The sequence below is a fragment of the Neolamprologus multifasciatus genome, chromosome 18 (assembly GCF_963576455.1).
Source record: "Neolamprologus multifasciatus chromosome 18, fNeoMul1.2, whole genome shotgun sequence".
Classification (NCBI taxonomy): domain Eukaryota; kingdom Metazoa; phylum Chordata; class Actinopteri; order Cichliformes; family Cichlidae; genus Neolamprologus; species Neolamprologus multifasciatus.
In genome coordinates this window covers 14360012-14386513 of record NC_140456.1, presented here as the reverse complement: position 1 = coordinate 14386513, position 26502 = coordinate 14360012, and the positions used below count along the sequence as shown (strand labels likewise).

The following is a 26502-nucleotide window of genomic DNA, read 5'->3' as shown; positions in this document are numbered from 1 at the left end:
CATTCCTGTCCTGCACATCCTTTTACTGAGAGGTTGATGAGAAACGAAAGCTGAATAACAAAGAGATTTTCAGACGTGACAGCATTATTGAGCTTTCTTATCAGCCACATGAGATTGGCACCCCAGCAGTGGCAGCAGGGTGGCTAATGAAATATTTATTTATTTATTTGAGGTCATCTTCACTAGCTCCTGCCTTTGAAGGGAAACAGATGTGTTAGGAAGTTAAAATGGCTTGTGGAATTAATTGTAATAATTAGAGTGCTCTTTAGTGAAAACACACTCACCAGCTACTTTATCAGATACAACAACTCATTGTATCTGATTAGCCAACTACATGGGAGCTGTCAGTGCATTCAGGCACGTAGACGTGATCAAGACAATACTGATGGTTGTTGATCAAAGACAGGAAATACGGGAGTATTTCACAAACTACTGATGTGGGATTTTTTCACACTATCTGTATGATTTACAGCGAATGGCTCAAAGAGCAAAATATCCAGTGAGCGGTGGTTATGTGGTGAAAATGAATTGATGATGTCAGAGGAAATACACACTTGTTACAAGTAAATGGCCTGCATTTGTATAGCGCTTTTCTAGTCCCTAAGGACCCCAAAGCGCTTCACACTACATTCAGTCATTCACCCATTCACACACACATTCACACACTGGTGATGGCAAGCTACATTGTAGCCACAGCTGCCCTGGGGCGCACTGACAGAGGCGAGGCTGCCGAACACTGGTGCCACCGGGCCCTCTGACCACCACCAGTAGGCAAACATGGGGTTAGTAGCTTGCCCAATGATATTTGGCATGCAGCCAGGAGGCAGCCTGGGTATGTAGAAAGGCATCACTAAACATTAAAAATGTCAAACTTTAATGGGCTTCAGTAACAGAAGACCACACTGAGAGCTCCTCCCAGTCAAGGAACAGGAAACTTAGACTACAATTCACATGGGCTTACATGCCTGGTGTGAAACTGAGTCTCAGTTTCTGCTCTGATCAGTATCCCAGTATGGACCACAGTCTCTGAGAGATGTTAAGGCAGTTTTGAGTGCAAAATTGATTTAAAAAAAAAAAGACTGTTTTTAAAAAAAACAGTGCATCCTAGCACAAGCAAAGTGTACCTTATAAAGCGGCCATCAAGTGTGAGCGTATTTCTAACTCATCCTCACAAGAATTAAAAGAAATAAAAGAAATCTTTGTGCCATGTTTAATCTGTTTTCTTTAATTTCTACATTTTTTCTTGATTGATTACCAGAAAGAAAAAAAAAACCCTGAAATTGTGATTGGCCATTTTTGCTCCTTTATGTGAATATCTGCAATTGTAACGTGAATATTCACCTTGAGCTTTTTCTAGTCATTATCTTTAGCCGATCCTTCACCAACCGATGACACTTTCCAGTATTCCTGGATCATCGAGTTACAGAACTTTGTTTCGATAATCAGCTTTTTCTGTCTTCGGTGACTAAGCATACGGGAATGCGTGCATACATAAACACAGAATAGATCTAAATGGAGACTACCTTACAAAGAAAATGAAAGCCAGCTATCACATTGTGATAGCTGGCTTTCATTTTCACAAACCTCAGTATTATGGGGGTGAAAGAGGCAGACGAGGTGAAATCTGGCCACAATATCATTTTGTTCTAATAAAATATCCATCCAAGTTTTGATAATGTATGGTTGCAAAATGTAAAGTTTTTTGTTTTTTTAAGTTTTATTTGCTTCTTGTGTGGGCCTCCAACAGCGCGTAGGTGCCCAGGCGCTTGCCCAGAATGCCCATTGGATAATCCGACCTAGCCTTCCAGTCACGCTCACTACAAACATCACACTGTGCTGCTAACAGCATGACAGCGAATCCAAATCCACAGTTGAAGGTTGTCTTGTGGACTTTATTAAGGTTGGACTCTGCTTCCTGTTGTGTACGCTCAGTGCTTCTGTCCACAATCTCCCCCTTTAAATTACCATAGCCTATTTGTCATGGATGAGTGGCTCTTAGGGGGGGAAAACAATTTTCTACCTGTAACATAGGTTTCAAATGCTACTTTGAGTTGGTGGAGTGCCCCCCGTAGAATTGAAATGAAATCTGAGCTGGCTGACCTGTTTTAATCTGACCTTCACTGTACATGTGCTCTTCACATCTCTTCCTTTGTTGTTTTCTGTTCATTTAGCTCACACACAGTAACTGCAAGCATCAGCTTTCAAGTTTACATAGCAACAGATTCTCTCTGTAGGGCAAAGAGACCACTGCTTGAAGGTCTTGGCTTCCATAATACGAAGTGTTGATTTTTCTCTCTCTTTTTTTGCATAAGTAACTAAGAAACAGTAACCAAGACTGCTTTTTACATCAGCTGCATCAAGCGCCGTGTTTCGTTTTCTCTTTGATAAATCCCTGAACTTGTTAGAAAACACGACTTCTATCAATGTCGCGTTTTTATGGATGTAATTATCATCAGGCTGCATTCATTTTTCAAACACTTGGTTTCTTGACAAAACTCTGTTTTCTTGGCTGGTCTCTATTGTAAACCACTAAGACATACGACCAGACACTTGGATATAATCATATACCATAAAGGTCAATCTGAAGTATGATGAATTCATATTTATGTCTACTGGCTGCTTACGTTCCGTCTTTTCTATGGCTGCTCAGAAACCTAATGAATGCCACAGTCGCCTTCCCTCTCACTTACGATGACGATCACTGATTCAAAGCTGAATTTAATAAATGTTTACACTTTACTCAAACACTAATAATGCCGTCCATCATAAGCAAGAAGCGTTCCACTGCACTATATGAATGTAAAATAGACAGAAGCACTCTCTACATAAATTTTGATGGAGGACTGAAAACTGCCAAAATCAAAAAACAATTGGCATAAAAAGTTAAATACACAAAATTAAAAACAAGTGCAAGTACAAAAATTTGATGAAAAAAATGTGTCTTTATTTGCCCACTTCTCTGATATCATTAGTGTGGTATGTCATTGTGAGTCTTTAGTGTATATATTTGAAACTGGCTTGCTCACCAGATTGATTTCAGTGTTTTGATTGTCTTCCTGATGGCTTTTGTGGGACACCTGTAGGAAACTGGGACTCTGGAGAAGTAGGGGAGAGCAGGAGACTTGACATTCTTTCAACACCTACATAAATAATAGGCAACCATATGCAAAGGTTTTGTTAGCAGTAATATTATAAACCTTGTGTTTATGTATGTGGATGCCTTACCCGGACATATCCTCATGACAACCGAGGAAAAAAGTGTCTTTCAGTTCAACTTTTTCTGTGATTTGCTGCCTCTTCTGAGGTAAGATTGGCCACACAAACATATTAGATATCACTAGAAGGGCGATATTGAGCACATCAGAACTTAGTTGGGTACCTCAAATAAGTCAAAAGATATGAACCAAAAACAAATGAACATTATAGAGGACATAAATGAACAGGCGGGGTCATGGAAATGTGTGCAGTCCATGCAGGTGATGCTGGGAAAACATATGTATGAGTAGTAGAGGAGAGGAGAGGTGGCAGCTTGCTGTGAGACTGGAGTTTGATTCATTTCCTCTTATGTAGTTTTCTTTTATTTGTTGTATTTAGTTTCCTTTAAGATGTTTTGTTGCTAAATGCTCAATTTTATACAGTGGGGCAAAAAAGTATTTAGTCAGCCACTGATTGTGCAAGTTGCCCCACTTAAAATGATGACAGAGGTCAGTAATTTGCACCAGAGGTACACTTCAACTGTGAGAGACAGAATGTGGAAAAAAAAAATCCATGAATTCACATGGTAGGATTTGTAAAGAATTTATTCGTAAATCAGGGTGGAAAATAAGTATTTGGTCAATAACAAAAATACAACTCAATACTTTGTAACATAACCTTTGTTGGCAATAACAGAAGTCAAACGTTTACTATAGGTCTTTACCAGGTTTGCACACACAGTAGCTGGTATTTTGGCCCATTCCTCCATGCAGATCTTCTCAAGAGCAGTGATGTTTTGGGGCTGTCGCCGAGCAACACGGACTTTCAACTCCCGCCACAGATTTTCTATGGGGTTGAGGTCTGGAGACTGGCTAGGCCACTCCAGGACTTTCAAATGCTTCTTACGGAGCCACTCCTTTGTTGCCCGGGCGGTGTGTTTTGGATCATTGTCATGTTGGAAGACCCAGCCTCGTTTCATCTTCAAAGTTCTCACTGATGGAAGGAGGTTTTGGCTCAAAATCTCACAATACTTGGCCCCATTCATTCTGTCCTTAACACGGATCAGTCGTCCTGTCCCCTTGGCAGAAAAACAGCCCCATAGCATGATGTTTCCACCCCCATGCTTCACAGTAGGTATGGTGTTCTTGGGATGCAACTCAGTATTCTTCTTCCTCCAAACACGACGAGTTGAGTTTATACCAAAAAGTTCTACTTTGGTTTCATCTGACCACATGACATTCTCCCAACCCTCTGCTGTATCATCCATGTGCTCTCTGGCAAACTTCAGACGGGCCTGGACATGCACTGGCTTCAGCAGCGGAACACGTCTGGCACTGCGGGATTTGATTCCCTGCCGTTGTAGTGTGTTACTGATGGTGACCTTTGTTACTTTGGTCCCAGCTCTCTGCAGGTCATTCACCAGGTCCCCCCGTGTGGTTCTGGGATCTTTGCTCACTGTTCTCATGATCATTTTGACCCCACGGGATGAGATCTTGCGTGGAGCCCCAGATCGAGGGAGATTATCAGTGGTCTTGTATGTCTTCCATTTTCTGATGATTGCTCCCACAGTTGATTTTTTCACACCAAGCTGCTTGCCTATTGTAGATTCACTCTTCCCAGTCTGGTGCAGGTCTACAATTCTTTTCCTGGTGTCCTTCGAAAGCTCTTTGGTCTTGGCCATGGCGGAGTTTGGAGTCTGACTGGTTGAGGCTGTGGACAGGTGTCTTTTATACAGATGATGAGGTCAAACAGGTGCCATTCATACAGGTAACGAGTGGGGGACAGAAAAGCTTCTTACAGAAGACGTTACAGGTCTGTGAGAGCCAGGGATTTTCCTTGTTTGAGGTGACCAAATACTTATTTTCCACCCTGATTTACGAATAAATTCTTTACAAATCCTACCATGTGAATTCATGGATTTTTTTTTTCACATTCTGTCTCTCACAGTTGAAGTGTACCTCTGGTGCAAATTACTGACCTCTGTCATCATTTTAAGTGGGGGAACTTGCACAATCGGTGGCTGACTAAATACTTTTTTGCCCCACTGTACCTTCATCTATTCCTGCCTCCAGATCTCCATCAGGAAGTGCAGAGACAGTATGGATGAAGTGAGGGCAGCATGGAATGGAAAGGCAGTTGGTCTAAATGACATACCATATGGAGATGTCTACAAGAGGATAGTGGACTTTTTAACACAATCCTAGAAAGTGAGAGGAATGTAGGAGTGTCAATTTTCAAGAGCAAAAGTCATGTGCAGAGCTATATTAACAACAGAGAGATAAAGTTGATGAGCCATGCCATGAAGATATGGGAAAGAACTATTGAAACTAGATTAAGAAGAGAAGTGAAGATCAGTGAGCCGCATTGTGGTTATTAATGTTGAGTAAGAGCTTGTGGCGTGTTGATGGAGAGGTTTAAGGAAGGTCTTGTCTTTGTGGATCCAGAGAAAGCATGTGATAGGGTGCCAAGAGAGGAACTGTGGTACTAATTCAGGAACTAACTGAGTGGGAAAGAAGTACGTAAGACTGCTGTGGGACGTGTACGTGGACATCGAGATACTGGTGAGGTGTGGAGTAGGGGCGACAGACGGGCTCAAGGTAGTGAAGGTAAATGAGTTTAAATATTGTCCAAAGCAACGGACAGTGCACAAGAGAGGTGAAGAAGACAGTGCAGGCAGGGTGGAGTGGGTGGAGGTGAGTGTGAGGGATGATTTTTGACAGAAAGAAATGCCCTAAACCTGCATTCATTTTAATAGCCAGCAGACTCCTCTAGCTGTTCTGTTACCTAGGTGAAGACTATATGAGTTATTATGAAGATCCCAGTATACTGAATGAAATACAAATTAAATGTGTGGTTGGACATTAGGAGTTACATTTAACATCACCACTAATGCAGAGGCAGTCAGATGCACTGAGGGATCATCCCTCATTAACTTTGCACAAAGATAATCAGAATATAACTGTGTTTTATTTAGTATTCTAGTGTTTCGTGTTTCTTTCATGGATTGCTGACAGTGATCGAGATTAAGAAATGGCTTCTGCTGATGTACAGCGACACTTGGATGAACTGCGTGCAAAACTGGACAACGCGTTTGCTCATTTATGAGAGATAACGTATGCATATTACAGATGGCCGAGACATGTGATAAAGTAGGGTTTTTGATCAAGTAAAAACCCTTTCAGCTTAAAATTATTGTCACATTTCTTTCACTTCAATCATTTCAAGAAATATAAAGGTAGTGGTGCCTTGACACGTGAAGTGGTGATCATCTTGTTGTTTTCCGCTTCAAGAAATCTACAAAATGTGGCACTTGCCTGGGGGTACATGAACACTTTTGTACAACTTAAGTAATATTTACAACCGTCACTGTCTGCTGCATTTATGGAGCATAATGCTCATGGGAAATCTGCTTCCAGATGCCTTCGGTGCTGCAGTTAAACTCCACGAGGAAAATATGGATGTTCTTCAGCTCTGAATCCTCTGCAGAAATCAAGCTATCGGGCTCAGATTGGTAGTCTAATCAGAACTAAAGTCTTAGACTACTTGTGAGTCTCCTGTGTGGTGGGATTTAACTTTAGTAAATAATGAGCAGCGTTCAACAGCAACACCTACAGCCTCTTGAGCATGTAAACATCCCTTAATTTTTTTGTTAGGAAGCATTCAAATCAGGTTTCTCTGTCTCATTCTCTCGCTCCAGCTTGATGCACTCATCCTTTGTGTTTTAGCCTCTAAAAGGTGTGGTGAGCTGGGATGTATGCAGAGTCAATATTTATGTAGAGGCTCACTGCCTCTGACTGCAGTTGTCTGACCCCGTTATGCTCTCCAAGCACTATTTACAGCAGCTGGCACACTGTGGTCCCTATGCAGGCTCACCTGCAACAACTGAGTGAACTCGGGACCCTAAAACGAGAGAGTTTCTTTCCCCTGGCTTTTATTTGTATTATTATGCTACCCACATTTGCTGTACAGGGTCGAAGCAAAGTGCAAAACTGGCTCTCTGCATTCACTGCCATCCGCTGAGCCTCGGTTTGCTCATGAAAGTCCCCTGAGGCAATGTCTTGTCTTGACCTCTTAATTAGTTTTATTTCCACTCTATCTGGAAAGTGTTTGAATATTTCCAGAATATTTGTGTGTTTAACACACAAGAAGGGAAAATAAGGACAAGTTTTCCAGTTCGTGCTTCTAAATAGTTTGTGTTTGACATCTTTATCTGCTCAGCCTGTCAGATTGTTAGATCAGCTCGCACAGAGGAGGGTACTGTTGCTTTGCTTCATCGATCAAATCCCTTTGCTCTTGTAACCATGGGTCAGAGACTGTCCGTTCCCATAGTGACAATCAAAACAAGACTCTGCCGACAGGCATGCAGCGTGAAGCTCGATTTAAGGCTCCATCGAAGGAGAATCACAAATACAAGAGTAGGCTTATGCTTATGTGAGCTCACCCTTAAAGCCTGACGATAACGTGTGCTGTGCTAAGCTGCGTGCGTCTGCTATCTCATGCTGTGTTGTATGGACACTGCAATTACCCATTCCTGACATTTTGTGCAGGTGCACTGTAATCATTTTCCTGCGGCGCTGCGTGAGCTGCGTGAAGTCACGCTATTTTCACTGAATCATTTTGGTAAATAACACTTTGCGCTGGAGTGACCTAACAGTAGTTATATAGCACTTAGGCCATACTTAATGCTGATTGATGGCAGCATGGTGTATGCTGTTATTGCACAGTGTGAAGTATGAACCTACATCATTTACCAAAACCTATTAACCTTTCGCATTCCTGAATCAATCTGTATTATTGAAGAATGGATTATGTAGACCTTTAACCCCCTGAACCCTAGCAAGAACCCCACACACACATAGAAATACACACCTTTCCCAAACAGAGTAAACCCGATTTGGTTTTAATGATAAGACACATTTGCTGATATTTTTTCTCTCCTCAACTTTTCTAACTGTTTTTGCATTTAGCAATACGGGCCATTTCCAGAAGATTTGCAGTGTTTTCCAGCACAGTCTCAAGACTTATTTATTTATTTATTGTAAACATGCACTATGGACCATTTCTATGATTTACCCAGCAGACATGTGTGCAGGACCTCAAATATCTGAGGCGATGACTGGACATTAAAGGTCTTTAACTTGCCAGCTTAGATGGGCTGCCTCCTGTATGCTCTTTTCCACAAGTGTGGGCACATTTGAAGCACTAGAAACTGTAGAAAATATCCCAAAATTGTTCAGTGTTCATGTCTGAAAATATCAAAGTCAGTAACACTGATCGAACAAGTTTCAAATATCTCAGCTACATCTCCAAACAATGTGTTGACTGCATATTTTCCATACTGTGGGTGAGTTTTCTTCACTTGGGGTGCAGTTTACAGAAAAGCCACAATATTTGGTGTGAGCACCCATTCCCTTTGAAGTAGGAACAGGTCTCTTCATGTCACTGAGTTATCAAGGCCCTTTGGTAGCTTCTTCCTTCTATTCATCGAATGAAAGTCCCTCCAGATTCTTTCATCTTTACGGACAAAATGTTCCCAAAACATATTTCAGCAATAACACTGCATTTTCACAGCATTACATGACAAGATTTAAGATCACGGTGGCAAGTCAGAGAAAGAGTCAAACAGGCATGTAAGATTGACTTAATCTGAGGAAATTGTGTGATGTTCTTTTAACATTTTTCTGATGACACTGCAATAACCACACATTTACATTTTTCGAAAGTACAACCAGAACACCTCAAACTGCAGGTAAATGCTCAAACACAGTGCACATCAATCACATCATTACAAAGTAAGTCACTTTCATCCAGAGCAGACCTGAAGGGACCACACCATCTGGATATCTGGATATGCAGGTGATGATCTTTGCGAGACATGATCTGCATATAAAGTTCAGACTGTCGCCTTCATACAGTGGTCTTCATAATTGGCTGGATAGTTTGGAACTGACACACTGGCAAATGAGAAAGCCAGCAGCAGATTTGCTATGTGATCAATGATTACATGATTATTGCAGAAAAAAGAGCTGGCGATGGCAAGAAACCACATTCAGGTTCAAGATCATTAATAGGCTATCTTCCTGTATCTCTAAATTGTTTTCATCTAAAGTTTTCAAAATCAAATTGAATGCTGTTAAAAAGAAGGACATTTTGCAGAAATTCAACATTGACTGGACAGCAGTGAACAAAAAGCGATGTTTTGGGGTGATGACACATTATTATGAGTTCCACTGTGATTGCAAATTGATCTTGATGGCAGTAATCTGTAGTTTTGGAAATGACACCCCATTTCATCAATAGGAAGAGACTGCTGAGCCCCAGGGCCAGAGTGGAAAAGAGAGGAGAGTGCTAAAAACCCATAAAGTACTTAAATAAATTGAGATTATTCACTATCAGAGTAGGATCTTAAGCATAAACAGTAACTTTAGGTGTTAAAACCCCTTCGATGCTTGCACACTTTATTGTGTTTAATATCAAAGAAAAGAAACAGACTTTTTTGGCATCTCAAAACACTCAATAATTAATACAATTTTACCTTCATTTATTAAAAATAATTCTCTTGGAAATTTCTCTCTTGCAAAAGTTGTAAACCTTTGCTGTGATGCTTCATACTGTGGTCAGATGTATCCCGTTTGATTTAATATTCACTGAAGTGTGTTTTAAACTTTAGTGGAGCCCATCTATGGTAAGGTGATGGACAGCAAGTAGCCTAGAGTTTTCTTAAAGGCACAGTGGCCTCTGTAATTGTGAAATTGCTAAAATTAACAAGGCTCTTGTTGGGTTGCAAATTCTGAAGCCAATATGATAACCTTATTATGCCAACGATGTGGAGGTCCAGCTTTTCAGATCCAATCAAAATCAAATCACTCAAAAAGATCCTGTGCAAAAGAGTAGAATTCTTGGAACAGTTTAATACACAGAACAGAAAAACAGTACATTTTACAGAAAAATAATAGCAAAAAAGCAAAGCGATGTGAACCCCGGGGTTTAAGCACAAACAGCACAGACACACGAAATGACAGACAGGAAAAAAGCATCCTGGGCCATATCAGCCCTCCTCATCCTGCTGTTGGGTATTTTTCCATTCCTTCTTTTTTGCTTGATCAGTATTAAATTTAAACTAATAATTATTGTCTCACCCCCAATTATAAATGTAATTTTTTTGTCAATACTTTTCCCCAATCACTTGTCAATTTGCACTTTGTTCCTTCTTTAATCTCTGACACTAGTGTTACATAACTTTCTGGCACTATTCCATAACTTTCCAAGCACTGTTCCCAGCATCCACCATTTTTAATTGGGTCCCTTTGACAGTTTTATGGCCAGAGTGAGTCCAAAAGTCTGCAAAACTACAGATATTAAACAGACTGCAGAGAGAAAACAATTAATCCTCCCGAAAACTTTGTCAAGTTTGCTGCCAGGGGTATGCTACTATATCCGTTAAAAAAGGGGTTTTCACAACTTTGGGGAACGGAGATGGGCAAAAGCTGTCCCAGGTGCATCTTAGCAGGGCCAAGTGTATTTAACCCTTTGTTTGGACGTCACCGTTGGCCATAACACAATCAAAGGTAACTTATTGATCCTAATTACTATTACTTATTTCAGACAGTATTGATCACATATGTTCATATACAACAAGTGGCACAAACTTATATATAATTGTGGATAATATTTGACCTACATATGTGGGTCTTGTGATTTTACACATATGCTTATCACAGTGATTCCATTAAATAAACACTCCAGTGTGTGTGTGTATATATATATATATATATATATATATATATATATATATATATGTGTGTGTGTGTGTGTGTGTGTGTGTGTGTGTGTGTGTGTGTGTGTGTGTGAGTATATGTCCGGTGTATACAGGTATATATGTCATAAACAAATCCACAACACTCTTGCTAGAGGCCACTGTGTGTAAGAAAGCATGTTGGCCCTGTAACAGAGAACCCAACAGTCACACAAACAGAGCTTCAGAAGTCTTCTGCAGGGGTCTGGTTGACCTGCTAGAAGATTATCAGCAGCAATTCTTCCATTAGGCGCTTGTAGTACAGTGGTTAGACAGAAGGCACGCTGAGTAAAATACACATGACATCCTGCCTGAAGTTTGTCAAACAGCAGTTAATGGACTCTAAAAGTACAAGGGAAAACTTATTCAGGATTTATTAAATAAAAATTGAGCTCTTTGGATAAAAGTCCAAAACTAGTTCATGCATTAGATACTTCTAGGCTAGACTTGTAAGTGATAATTATCAGCATGTCCTAAAAACTCCCTAAAAAGCCTTCAGTTGATCCAAAATACTGCAGCAAGAGTACTGACAGGGACTAGAAGGAGAGATATTTCTTCACTATTTGCATCTCTGTATTGGCTGCCTGTTAAATCCAGAATTGAATTCCAAATGTGTTTATACGCCGTGTTTAATCATTAGTTATTATTAATACCTAAAAAGTTCTAGAAACATGCTTTTTAACTTGGTTGTGGTAACCAAATGTCCCTCTTCATGTGGGAATGTACAGCATATGTATCCTTGTCATCCCACAATTTAAATGGTCTCTAGTATTCCATATTTAACATATTTTGTAAACCAAAATACGTTTTAACATCTGGCTTTTATTGAATGGCTCTGAAGAAAACAGCTGTCCTAATGGGTCTGCTGCTGCTTAACATGTAACCTGTTCCTATCTACTGTGCCTAAAGTGGAATAATGATTGTGAGACAAATAGCAAAACAACAGATTAGAATCATCTAGAATATAAAGGCTTAAAAAATATTTCAAACTTTTGCTCTCTGTTATGCACATTGTATTTATTTAGCAAGGTAATAATACTGCATTTGGATATTTAAACTGTGACAGTTTCTCTTTTTAAAGAAAAAATACAAAATCCTGACAGTCTAAATTATAAGTCTTATCTTCAAAGAGTCAGCAGTTAATATTAAGCTAAGCATCTGTACTTTTCAAATTAAAAAGAAAACAGTTAACTCCACACCTCCACCCCTGCCAGTGCTGTATTATCATGGACATGTGGATGCTGCTTTGTGATTTTAGCTGTGGTAACAATAGCACCCACTTTGATGTGATGGTTTCATTGTTCAGTTTTCTTTAGGAAAAGGAAGCAGCCAAAACCAAAACACTAAACATACATATTTGGAAAATGAAAATTGTTATTGTGGATTTGCAATTTCCTTTAAAAGCTTTTATTATTGTTTTTATTAAGTCCTTCATGTTTAATTATTTCCTCCTTTAAAGCCCAGTCTTACAAGGCTGTTCAAACAAGTCTAAAATTAATTAATGCATCAATTTTAAATGTTGATCATTTTATCTCTATTAATTAACACTGCTGAAAACCATCTTATAAATGATTAGATACTGATTTCTAACCGTCCTTAATTTAAAAAAAAATCTTGAAAAAGTACCATATTTTTCATACCAGAAGGGACACGGGATTATAAGGTGTTAGCATAACATCATTTATGTTATGCTAACATAGCTGTGTTGCTAGCATTCACGTAGCACATCATTATATACCAGCTAGTCCAACTTCAGCAACCCTACAAAAGTCACTGCTGTTTACTTTTCTCTCTTCATTTATGTTGGAAGTGATAGCAGAGCTGTCCGTTTTAATTTTTCAGAAATCTCTCAGTCAGAACATGGTATATCATGTTTAGGTGAAAACTAGCGAGCTAACTTCTAACTCCGTTAAATTGTATATGTTCTGTTTTTATGGGTGCCTGGATGTTAAACTTAATTGTTACACCTGATAAAGCAGCAACGCTGATCATTTTATTAAAGATGAAAGAATTTACACAGTTTTTAACTGTCAGTGATGCTGCAGTGTTCGTTTGACTTTGAGACCTGAAGCCCACAGAGTTTTGGACCCAGATTACTCCCTGAAGCTCCTGACTACAGTAGTCATAATGCTCCGGCAATACGGCTTCATATCTTACTAAAGTCGTACTAAAACATTTTTTGACACATTTTTGAGTGCCGTGTACCACATAAAATCGGTTCAAGATCAGTAAGTACAACCAGAATTCATACATAAGGCGCACCGGATTATAAGGCGCACTGTTGATTTTTAAGAAAATTAAAGAATTTTAAGTGTGCCTTATAGTCTGAAAAGTACGGTAGTTATAAAACAGCTTGGTAATCATGTGCAAAGGAACTGTTTGTTTTAAGAGTTGCAGCATCATTTTACTACATTAGTCATGGAGTTCCACAGGGTTCTGTACAGGGACCATTATTTTTTTTATTTCCCGTAACATTATTTGAAAATACTGTATTTTTTTCTTTGCTATATAACGGATACCTAACCACAGACCGTTATTAAGCCAAATAACACAAATCACTTAAACTATGAACCAGTGGTTCATTCCATCTCGAAACAGGACATTTTTAAAACATTCATTACTTGACCGTCTCTGATTTGCCTAAAAACATTATGCTCTAAAGTCCAGACATGTATAATGATTCCTGTGAATTTTTAGTTTCCTATATAGAATACTTTTCTAGATATTGATACTTTTAAAAAGCACTGTCCTCCCACTTCCAAGCCTTTTTTCTTTCTCTTTGAAATCTGAGGCAATGTTGAACATGAAAAACTTTTAAAGATAAAAGCATGATATTTTCACAGGCCTTTCCTACCATTAAATTGAATCAGGAGCTGTAATTTGGGACAGATGCATCAAATAATGTTTGAGCACTGGCTCTTTAAAATACAAACAAAAAGTCTCATATTTGACTACACACTACTAAAGAAACTCCACATTGCAAAAAACAACTAGTGACAATTTCAGAGGAGTATATAGTGGTACAAAATAGAGCATTTAGAATATTTTTTAACATTAAATTATTATTCACAAAATTGTGCAAAATGCTGGAAGTGGGTTGAAAGACCATTTTTCTGTCTGGCATTAACTTTCCCTCCATAACACTGAGGAACCTGGGAGTTACTTTTGGCCAGGATATGTCCTTCAGTGTGCACAATAAACAAATATGTAGAATTTCTTTCTTTCATCTCTGTGACAGTGACAGTGAAAAACTAGTTTGTGCATGTGTTACTCTGAGGCTGAATTTAATTCATTGCTATCGAGTTGTTTAAAAAATAAGTTCCCTGAAAGCCTTCAGTCGATCCATAATGATGCAGTGCGACTACTAACAGGGACAAAAACGAGAGACCTTATTGTGTCTATTAGCTTCCCTTAACTGGCTCCCTGTTAAATCAACAGTAAATATTAAAGTTCTTCTCGTCACATGCAAGGTATTGAATACTGTTAAAGACTGCTAAAATTTTTTAGAATAAATAAAATCAAATTAAACTGAATACACAGGATTTCACATTTCATAAGACCATTTTTTATAATATAATGATGGTGATGTCACTTGATGTATTGTGTAAGATTTATTTACCCACAGAGATTTATCACCTGGCTCTACAATATCCCGCAACTGTGTGGAAAATTTTAGCATCTTTCACCATATTTTTTTTAATACAGTAGCTTCACTCATCAGCTTCAGGCAGACAGATGTGTTGAACAAAAATATGTCATGTTGGATTACAGAAGCAACCTTTTAAACTGACCTCTTACTTACTCTTAACTGTTTTGCTGAACACAGCAACCTTAAGGCTTTAAACCTCTCTGCAAGCGGCAGTTTTTCCTCTGTGTAACCGAGAGTGGGTGGGAAGGCAGATATTTTGAAGATTAATCAATAATATAGTTGTAGGATCAAAGAAGTATTACTCTGTTGTTGGGAAGAGGTTGTGTCTGGGAAGCACATTCTGCTTTTTTTTTTAATCTCCAAAAGCTGCACGCAATAGCTATCTTTTTTCTGTTGATGCAATCTTTCAGTGAATGCTAAAGTGGAAACTAATACTGCATATGGAAGGACAGTTTTCAAATGGAGCTAAATAAATGGAAAATTTCAAAATGCGACACTAATCAGCAGGTGAAGAGCTCTTGAAAGAATTTTTTTTTAAATAGATCATTTGGGAAATCCCCAACAAAAAGTGAAATTAGGTTGTTTCACTGAAAGTTGTTTCATCATTAAAGTGAAGCATCTTACTGAAGAGATAGGGTCTTGGGCCCACTATGCAAAGTGGAGGAAAATGCGAAGAGGAATTCCCTCTTGACCTCATCTACAGGAAGTTACATAACAAACATTTCCTCTCTTCCTCTGGAACGCAAATACATATATATATATATATAAACTGTTTCAAGTGCCAGAGGAACAGTAGCAGATTGTATCTATGTGCAAACAGACCTTTGGCACTGCACTTATAAGACTGAGGGTAAACACTGTAACTGCCTCCTTCCTTCACTCGCAGAGGGAAACGATGCGATTCTCAAGGTTCAAATGGGATTTGCATCAAATATTTGTACAAAAAAAGAAACAACAACAACACATGACATCTCACAAAGTCAAGTCCGTCCTTGACAATAGAAACACACCTACAAAAAGGCCTTGTCACTCAAGTTACACCTGGCCATGATGGGTCTCTAAGCAACAACTGTCAATGCATGAAACGAAGGAAAGGAAAGAGCACACGCTTAATTACGTGCTGGTTGGAATCTGTCTGTTCACTGTTGGGGGAAAAAGGGGGAGACAGGTTACAATGGAATAGCCTGTAATATCGGGACTGGTGCTTTCTTTATTTGGGATGGTAGTGATTCGTTAGTTTGACATCTCAGTGCTTTTACATTTTGTGTTATTGTGGGGTGGACGAGTAGATCCATGTTTTCGGGTCAAGTTAAATCAATAAAAGAGAGACAATGCGCAAGGAAAATGTTTTCACGGAGATTAAAGGCAAAGCTGAAAAATGAGACTTCTCTACTGTTGCAGCAAAACTAATTCCGGTCAAAATTGTAAACAAAAGTGTTGATGACGTGATGATCACTTTTTCCCTCTTTTTTCCTGTGAAGCCGCGCAAAGAAGCGCCCTTTGTTATCGCTCATTTCCGCTCAGGCTGTTTCATATGCATTGCATTCATATATATATATATATTTTGGTTAGATCGCCTGACGTCGGCGTTAAAATGTCTTATAACCTTCAGCAACCAGGACTCTTTTTTTGCACTGCGGTGGTAGCTCTCACGTCAGTTGGCAGCAAAAACAGGAATTCATAACATTATGTTTGAACACAAAGAGGGAAAAAAATATATTTTAAAGATTATTTTCATTATTTTGTGTAGCTTAAAGGGTGGTTTAACGGTCAAAGTGCGTTAGTCACTAGTAATGCAAGTACCAGAAATAAAACAAAAACGGTCCAAATCTAGATAAAAGAGTGACAAACGGGCTGTGTTTCTATCTAGCTGTTATTCCTGTGGTAAGAGCCCTTATTCTGGCTGGATACTCTGTAATATCTGTTGGCGCTGCCTCTGATGTCACTGAATGAGCAGTGCGGGCTTCCAGTGCGCACCTTCGGGGACGCAGCAGTGGCACAGCCAGTGGATTGTGCTGTGCGTTCGCCAACTACCCGGAAACCTTTTGTTTCTCACGTTTTTCCTCGCATCCGGATTTCAGTCCGTGTTTGCACTTCTGATCATCCGCCTTGGTTTGTTCCAATGAACTTTTTTGGAAGCGGGAAGGCAGGTAAGGTGGTGTCACACTTGTGTAATGATGTCCTTGAGCGCGTTGTGTTGGCTCTTGTTCTCTCACACAGATCCCACAGTGTGTGCTAATGGAAAAAAATGCCTTGTTTTTTAAACAGTCGCCAGATATTCTGCTGTCTTGGTCTGCACCAATTTAAGTTGAACGGTCAGTTTACGCCCAACAGCAGCAGCAGCAGCAACAGCAGCGGCGGCGGCGGCAGCTTTCAGCACCATGGAGAGCAACGTGGTGCACATCTTCAAAGAGGACCGGTGTCCCTCGGGCCAGCCGGGGGAGTGCATCCCAAACTTTACCTGGCAACCTTCGGATATCTTCAACTACACTGCCAACGGCACCTGGGATGCTGAACCCGAGCCAATGTCGCCCATCATCCCCATCATAGTCGCCGTTTACTCCATAGTGTTCGTGGTGGGCTTAGTCGGCAATTGTTTGGTGATGTATGTCATCATAAGGTGAGCTATCAGCTTTGAAAGCGTGTTATCTGTTGTGTGAAAGAGCATGATCATCAGCTTGAAACCGAGTGCGTATCTGCAGGAGTAGCTCATAAAATGGGAATTCGGTGCGCACTGATCAACTCCTTTGCAGTGTGTTTGCTCATGTGTTTTCAGAAAAGCATTAAGTTTAGTATCAGCTCTGGGACATACATCAACAGAAATGAGGTTTAAAATGAAGCAAATGTTGGATTTTTGTCGTTTCTGCAACTGTATAGTGCATGCATATAGTGTGTTTTCTTGTTACACACACACACACACACACACACACACACACACACAGATAGATAGATAGATAGATAGATAGATAGATAGATAGATAGATAGATAGATAGATAGATAGATAGATAGAAAGATAGATAGATAGATAGATAGATAGATAGATAGATAGATAGATAGATAGATAGAAAGATAGATAGATAGATAGATAGATAGATAGATAGATAGATAGAAAGATAGATAGATAGATGTCCCTGACGACAGTGTGTTAGTCAGAGCTCATGTGTTCCCTATCATATAATCATGTAAGCTTGACTTTAATACCTCATGGAAACAATGACAGGTTTTTCCCCCATGTTGCTTCCCTTTATTATACTGAACACATGATTTAATCACTCTCGCTTCCCCCCAGATGAAAGAAAATCAAAGAGAATTGTGTTTACTTCTACTCTCCCCACTCCTCCCCCCCAGATACACAAAAATGAAAACAGCCACCAACATCTACATCTTTAACCTGGCCGTGGCTGACGCCCTGGTCACCACCACCATGCCCTTCCAGAGCACCGACTACCTGCTCAGCTCCTGGCCGTTTGGCGAGATAGCGTGCAAAGTTTTCATCTCCATCGATTACTATAACATGTTCACCAGCATCTTCACCTTGACCATGATGAGCGTTGACCGCTACGTAGCTGTGTGTCACCCTGTTAAGGCCTTGGATTTCCGGACCCCCGTCAAGGCCAAGATCATCAATGTTATCATCTGGGTGCTGTCGTCGGCTGCTGGGATCCCTGCCATGATACTGGGCAGCACCAATACTAATAACGGTATGACCATTTTATGCACTGGTATGACCCTACATCTGTTCTTTATCTAATTTTTATATGTTTTTTTTTTTTTGGGTTATATTTCACTGTTTATTTATAGTCTGTCTGCTGTAGAGACAAATTACCTTCTTCTGTACTAAGGAGGCTCATATGCGATTTCATGCTAAAAGCTCTATATAATTTCCAGCTGAGAATTATCTCAATTGGCTACTTCACATTCAATGAACAGGGTGTTCTATAGGTCTGATGACAGCCTATTAGCTACTTGATTTGCTGAAGCTATGACATGGAAATTGGGTCTTCCTTTAGAAAGGTTATAATAGAAGAACATATTTTCTTTCAGCAAATGTCTGAAATTCATCTTTACAATGAAACTCTATTGAGTACGAGACACTTTATCCAAAGACTTGCTCATTAATCTAATTCTGGACTTTAGCTTCCTCAATTGACAACTTTTATGCATCACAGGATCTCTCTCACATTGTCATGTCTAAGCCATGCTGGTGGCAGGACAGGAAATCAAAGGAGCCCAAAAGGATCATAATCATAATCAGAGACACTTTATTAATCCCAGAGGGAAATTCGTTTGCCAACACTTGACTTTAAGTCCCTCTGTTTAGTATTGAAAGCATAACTCCTCTTTGGGGAACTGAATGGAGGTGGGTGGAAAATTAAACAAATAAAATACACAACAAAAGATAAGATAGCATGAAAAAATCTGTCAAACTATGTCTACTGAGAACATAATACACACCATTTTATTAGGTACACCTGCTGAGCTGGACCTCTGTTTGCCTTCATTGTTGCCTGAATTCTTAGTGGCACAGATTCAAAAATACGCTGGAAACATTATTCACAGATTTTGGTCCATATTGACATGATAGCACTAGGCAGTTGCTGCTGGCCATTTGAGCACAGCGAACACATTGTCATTTTCAAAAAATCAGTTTGGGATGATGGTATTGTGTGTTATCCTCCTGGAGGCAACCATCATAAGATAAGATAAGATAACCATTATTAGTCCCACATGTGGGAAATTTGTTAATGACTACACCGTGGTTATAAAGGGACAGACATGTTCAGGAACAATAATAAGGTAGACTGAGGTGTTTAAACAATGCTCAGTTTGTGCTAAGGAGCCCAAAGTGTGCCAAGAATATATCTCTCACATCAATACCCCACCAGTAGCCTGAAACGTTGATACAAGGCAGGATCATGTTTTCATGTCATTTATACCAAACTCTGACCCACCAGACTCACCACTTTTTTCAGTCTGCTAGTGTCCATGCATATTGTCACCTCAGTTACCTGGTCTTAGCTTGCAGGAGTGGTTGAGCATGGTCTTCTGTTGCTGTAGCCCACCCGCTTCAAGGTTTGACATGCTGTGCATTCAGAGATGCTCTCCTGCGAGCCTCAGCTGTAATCGGTGGTCATTTGAATTACTGTCTCATCAGATCAAAGCAGTCTTTTCTTCCTCCTCTGACCTCTGACATCAAAAAGCATTTTCACTCAGAGAATTGCAACACATTGGATATTTTCTCGTAAACACAAGACATGGTTGTCCTTGAAATTCTCAATGAAACAGCATGTTTAAAGTCACTTGTCTGCATGTCTAAATGCAGTGAATTGCAGCCAGGTGATCAGCTGATTAAATATTTACATTAACAAAGGGATAAACAGCTCTATCCAAACAAGTGGCTTGTGAATGTAAAATGTCTGAGAAACGAAACAGTTTTTCATGGTGTTTATGAATGTATTTTAGTGTTTTATAGCCAGACTTTAATGTTTACAAACAGTTTAACTGACCTAAATCGGGTCGGTTAAACTTTAACCCAGTAAAGCCAGAACTGGGAAATAATTTCCAGAAAAATTCAATTTGTTTTTTAAACTGGAGTGTTTAGAGCCTTCTGACAATTAAAAAGAAAAAAAAAAGACTTTACATATCTATTTGCATATATGACTTTTAATCATATTCACTACATCCAGCATTTTTGTGAAATGCATTTAGGTGTTCAGGGGGGAAAAGAAATCACACTGGCGATGGAGGTCTCAAAAACTCACAATAACTCATGTGTCAGATATAATGCGTTTGGAGTTACAGGGTTAAGTCATATGGTTTTTTTTACTGCTATTAATGTCCTGAGAGTAACACATCCTTCATATCCATCAGCTTCATGCTAATAAACACAAGAAAACCATTCACTAAACATTTTTAAAGATGTCAGATTGACATGTAACTTTGAACATGTCAATCTGACATTAGCGTGTCATTTTGAGCATTTCCTGCTGTGTGTTCCTATAACTGCATTCTTCTGTAACTAACAGGGACTACAGAGTGTGCTTTACAGTTCCCTGATCCCTACATCTACTGGGACACGCTGATGAAGATCTGTGTCTTCATCTTTGCATTTGTGGCACCGGTCATCATTATAACTGTCTGCTACACTCTGATGGTCATGCGGCTGAAGAGCGTGCGGCTGCTGTCAGGCTCGCGCGAGAAGGACCGCAACCTGCGTCGCATCACCCGTCTGGTGCTGGTGGTGGTCGCCGTCTTTGTGGTGTGCTGGACACCCATTCACATCTTCATCTTGGTCAAGACGCTGTCAACAAATGTCCCCGAGACCACGGCTGTTATGGCCGCCTACTTCTTCTGCGTAGCGCTGGGCTACACCAACAGCAGCCTTAACCCCATCCTCTATGCTTTCCTGGATGAGAACTTCAAGAGATGCTTCAGAGACTTTTGCTGTCCCAGAACACAAGGACAAGGTGACTGTCATGGAGTGAGCCGTGTGAGAAGCACTCTGCGGGATCATTCTTGCCCTGCAGAAGCTCGGGGAGGCGTAAAGCAAGCCAGGCCCGTATGACTAGCCATGGACATGTCCTCTATGCCCTATCAGAGCTGGGAGGACTCCAATGAGCTGGGCTTAACTCAAATCACTACAGCTATCTGAGATAAAAGCCAGAGTCAGGGCCAGATTTTTAGCTCTGTATCCAGCACGTTGGTCAAATAAGCCAAAAACATGTTCACTTAAAAGATTAGCCTGGTGCTAATCTGTTTTATTCTTACTACACAAATCCCATGAAAAGGCCACAACCAACAAAGATTGGAGTTTCTAATTTTCTGTACGCTACTCTGCTGCAATGAATGAGTCACTGAAGTCACTAAAAAGTATTAATTTCTCACTAAAAATAGTCACCAAGGAATACACTTCAGTCGTGTTGGAGACCACAGAACACAGATAATTAAGCCTTAAAAGAATGAACTGTATGTAATAGTACACAGAGACGACTTAAGTTTTTAAAAGATGCCCAGACATGAATAGGCTTCAGTTCAAGTTATGTAAAAAAAAATTCTTGACAGAAAGATGAACCTGTTGGTAGTTTTGGTATTTAAGTATAAAAGAGTTTAAAGTCCCACTCGCAAGTTTATCATTATAAGTGTGATGTTACTTTTTTATTGTGTTTTTTTTATCTTCTTTTTAAAAAGAAATCATATTCAAAGGATAGTGGGATGCATCATCATTATCCCATGCAGATACCTGCTAAATAGTGATAAGACATATACAGGCAGAACACTACATTAATCAGAAGTCTTTTCAGAAAGCCATATTATTTGTTAGAAAATTGCATCAAAAATATAACACTGACCCCACAAACACAGTCAAGAAGTCTAGGTCTGTGAAGTGGATTTGCAGTATTCCTTGTATCCTTAAGCCTTAATGCAAAAAGAAAATGAGTTAGTTACAAACAGGATAACAACTAAGACAAAAACCCGTCCCTGTCTAGTTGCTGTGAATGTGGAAATTAGCTACAGAAATTGAAATCATTATTTTTACTGCAAACATTAAAGTCGAGTCCCAAAAGGTTGATTCTGTTCATCTGGACGCAGCGTTTTCAGTGGGAGAAACATTTCGTCACTCATCCAAGAGACTTCTTCAGTCTCAGCTGACTTTAGGTTTCCCCAACCTAATAAACAGTACATTTGCACAATGACTGAAACTAGCCCAGTGAATCAACCTGTTGGGATTTAGTAACTTGATGCTTGAGCATGCATCAAGACATTAAAGTCAGGTATTTTGACACCGCAGTCTGTGGAGAACGACTCGCTTTTGGAGACTGCCTCGAGTGGCCAATTGAGAAAATGCAATTTTTGCACCTTTTCACATAGTTGATGGCAACACTGCAAAGATGAAGCAAGATGTTTAAAGAAGATAAACACTTTTTTAACTAGACCTGTAAACTGTCTGGGCTTTAATATTAACATGAATAAGATCAAAGCTCTTTAAGAAACTGGATAAAAAAAGTGACTGTCCCTGATGATGTTGGGAACAATGTGCATTACTGTGTGTCATTGTTTTATAGATGTGCATTGCAGTTTGGCGCTTTGGTGTTAAAAGTGTGTGAATAGTCCTTTCACTTTGACAGTTAACTAATGTAGAATATTTAGTAGCCTCTCAGGGATTAATCCTCTGATATTCACGACTTAAAACGCTGAAGAGAGCGAATCAAAGTATTTTCTCCTTGACCCGCTGCTTGACTTTGACTGACGGCTTCGTTGTCAAAACATCAGTAGGTATTGTTCTTCAGTTGTAGGTTCAGTTTGAAGCTGAACTGTATTAACTGCATCTTTGAACATTTAGAGCTGCGATGCTGCAGTCTCTTTGAGATAACAGGACACAGTGTCAGCCTTTTCTCATCTACTCTGAAACTAGAACCGCATGTAAAAGAAAAAAAAATGGGCAGAGGGCTTTAAGGCAACCGCCATCAGGACAACAGTGTATTGTATCTACACAACAGTGCTTTCAGCATTTAGTGCAATTTAATGTCTATGCTGTAAATTTCCTCTCAACTTGTCACCATAGTCTGGGCTTGGTAAATGTGTGTTTGTGAGTTTATGTGCTGAAATGTGACATGGAGCATTAGATTCTAATGGCAACACATCGGCTCTTTCAGCTTTACATACATTTTTCATCAGCCGCAGACATTCTGTACGAAACAGTTTGTTATTATGGCCATCGCTCTTTCACTGCACACAAATACCGAAAGGTTTTTTTTATGGTGTGTTAAATTCCTTTCATTTTAGATGGTTCAAAGTGCTTCGTAATGGTCTATGATAAGTCTTTCTTTCATCTTTGTAAAACGATTTACTGACTCGTCCTTGTTTGCTGAACTTATTATTGTAGCTGTTCTAGTAGCCATCAGGTCACCCAGATTTAATCAAATAAACTCTTAAATGTAATGTAATATATTCACCTGTTTAAATCTGATAAAGATATAGTGTTATAGCAGAAGTTGTGTTTTGTGCCTTGTTTGTGTGCCTTATCTTCTGCACCAGAGTTCAGCTGTTGTGCTTGTTTAAAATAAAATAGCAGGTAGATTTTAGCACTTACAGTTTAAGACTTGTTATTATTAAAGTACAGTTTATCCCATATGAGCTTAGTAGCTGTAACATTATGTAAGAGGATTAACATCTTACAGAGGATATGTGTTGTTATGATATGTTTCTCTTAATTATTCCTCTAATGCTATTACATTATTTGATGCAGCACAATATCAGCTCATTTATGTCTAATGCTGCTGCTGCTGTGGATGTTTGGACATATTTTGATGTATCTTTGAGCTTTGGATGTCAAAAACATGTTTCACACATGCACAACTAAGTCACAATAAAGCTGAGAAATGTGAGATTCGAGGTGAATACAAAGGAGAGCTTCAGTTCAGTCTTCAGTTAAATCAGCGTGGGCACAAGGAAGTTTTTTTTTTTTTTTTAAAGCTTATTTGTCAAGAAAAGTGGTAGGAAGACTGTATAGCCCACCTCCTCAGTGCTTCTATTTTTCAAGGTATTATTAAGTAAATTCAATTCAGATACAATGTTAATGTTTCCATGGTGAACACACTGAGGGAGAGGCAGAGGTCCATGCTTGTTGTGCTAATTGTATGGCACTTTGTGTAGTCAGCCTTGTGGAAGAATCTGCACTGACTGTAAGTTCAGCCCCTGTGTGATGACTTTAATGATATGTTGGCGCTGCTGTGACCTTCCTATCTTTTTATTTATCTTGTTGATTTGTCTTGATTTGTGTTTGAGCTTGTGATTAAGACGGGGTTATTACTATTTGAAGCTGTGGGGAAAAGAACAAACCAATATTTTGGGTTTTTTAATTTGTTTTTAAATTGTTAACAATATTCTATTTAATAATACATACTAAGTTATCAAAAGTTGGCTTAAAGCCATTTCTACTACAATTTAACTATCCACTTGCTGTTTATTTATGGTAGTAAATTGAAAACTGTTTATGTTGATCTTATAAAGTCAGATATTTTGTGACAGTTAAGAGGTTGGGATGGATGTTGTTGATTCAACGATATATAACTTTGTAATGCTTTGTAATGCAAATCATAATCAATAATTGCAACAGATGAGAAAAAAATAAAGAATATTTGGAACACTGGATAGACACAAATGAAAAATGTTATCCTGCTGATGAGAGATAAGAAAATTGTTTTCGTAGCTAAAAAGGAAAACTTAAATACACTGAGAATGAGCGTGGAGCGACAAAGGCAGCTCCCCAACACCACACAGCCAAGAATGAGACACTTTATTTTTCAAACACTATCATCGGCTGTGCAGGTTTTTATTTACTTTTTATTACAAAAGGACTGTTTGTTTGTTTTTTCATTATTTATACAGTTGCCATTTGTGAAAGGCTTCCAGATGAGGTGGCCCTCCTTACAGCAGCTGACAAATATAATGGTGCACAGATAAAAGGGATTCTGAAGGATTTTAGAGGCAAATTAAATCAGTCAGTCCTTACATGGATTGTTGAAGCTGACAGCTATAATTACAAAGATTACAGCATTTTTCTCGCTGTCTCCCAAGGTGCAAGTGCATTTGCAAGCCATTACATTTAGCCAGGTTCAGTAATAAGCTCTGCCTTCTAATAAGGATTGAACAGGTGCCTACTTATTGCTTGCCTCATAAGCCATATGCTAAAAATGAAAGTGCTGGGAAAACAGAATTATGTGTATTAGATTATATGTAATTATGTCATATTAACAGGCTATTAACAACTGTTTAAAATGGCACCCAGTGAGGACATAGATATGTTACTACATGAAGACTGGTTTTGGGATGTTATGAAAGGTAAATGGAGTGCTGGGGAGGAGTTTTTGAGGAAGGAAGGAGCCAAAATGTCAAAGCAAGTGTCATGCGTGCTGATCCATGATAAATATAACTAGAGACATTTTTCAAAACCTGCCGACCCAAAACAGCATTTAGCCTCCGTCACATTGTGTTTGACACCCCAGACTGGAAATCATTAAATTAATCAAAAAAGAAAAGACATCTCAGAATCCCTCAGATTTGCCTTGTCCATTGGAGTCACCAGTCATCCATTCATCTTTTTAAGCCCTAATCCTCCTCAACTGACACTGGGAACAGATTGGACTGTCCATCACAGCTATACAGCCAGTTAACCTGACATGCATGTCTGTGTATTGTATGGGAAAACCAGAGCACCACAGGAAAACCCACTCAGGCACATGGAGAAAATGTAAACATGCAGTGACTACAGCTGACTAGCAGGTTCAAATTCTTGCTCTGGGTAGGCATTGCTAATAAGTGCACCAGCATGCTGCTCTGTTTGGAGTAATGACTCTATAAAAAGTTACATATGGCCCATTCTTTGAAATAATTTTTAAAAATGTAAAAGTCTAAAAACTATTACAGGAACCAGGAGGAATTAATTTGCATGAGTTCCACCTTTTCTCTACATGGACTGGAATGCAGGACCTGAATACTTGTACCACTGAGAATAGATATGCAAAGCATTAGTAATGAAATTTACAACTTACAAATCCTGAATAAAAGATGCCATATTATAAAGCAGTACCAACCTTTCTATAACTACTCATTTCAATGGAATTTTACTCTGTAGAGAGCAGTTTTTAGTCTTTGGGGATTATACATTACAATCAATAAATAATAACATGCTCTTGAAAGAACCAGATTAAAAGATAAAATCTAAAATCTAAGTAAAACCTACACTTGTTGCCATTTTATTTGCAGTGGGGGAGTAACAAAGCCTGATGGTGGATGCAATCTGTGGGGACAAAAGGTTCTCCTTGGAAGCTGCAGTGCCTCTGCTCACCGCTAAGTGGCAAT

General features: G+C 39.2%; 1 protein-coding gene across 1 annotated transcript; it reads left to right on the top strand.

The window, feature by feature from the left end:
• The first annotated feature begins 5249 nt into the window (after positions 1 to 5249).
• On the top strand, positions 5250 to 26447 carry oprk1 (opioid receptor, kappa 1). The gene is made up of 3 exons (XM_085139466.1): positions 5250 to 17259; positions 17989 to 18341; positions 20667 to 26447. The coding sequence occupies exons 1-3, from the start codon at positions 17021 to 17023 to the stop codon at positions 21203 to 21205; spliced, it is 1131 nt and encodes a 376-aa protein (XP_084995592.1). The 5' UTR covers positions 5250 to 17020; the 3' UTR covers positions 21206 to 26447.
• Positions 26448 to 26502: the final 55 nt, after the last annotated feature.

What these genes read in the sequence shown, in the direction of transcription:
- oprk1 (XM_085139466.1), top strand. Translation starts at nt 17,021, where the DNA reads ATGGAGAGCAACGTGGTGCACATCTTCAAAGAGGACCGGTGTCCCTCG. An exon ending in GTGATGTATGTCATCATAAG is followed by an intron (nt 17,260 to 17,988) that starts GTGAGCTATCAG and finishes CCTCCCCCCCAG; the next exon opens with ATACACAAAAATGAAAACAG. An exon ending in CAGCACCAATACTAATAACG is followed by an intron (nt 18,342 to 20,666) that starts GTATGACCATTT and finishes TGTAACTAACAG; the next exon opens with GGACTACAGAGTGTGCTTTA.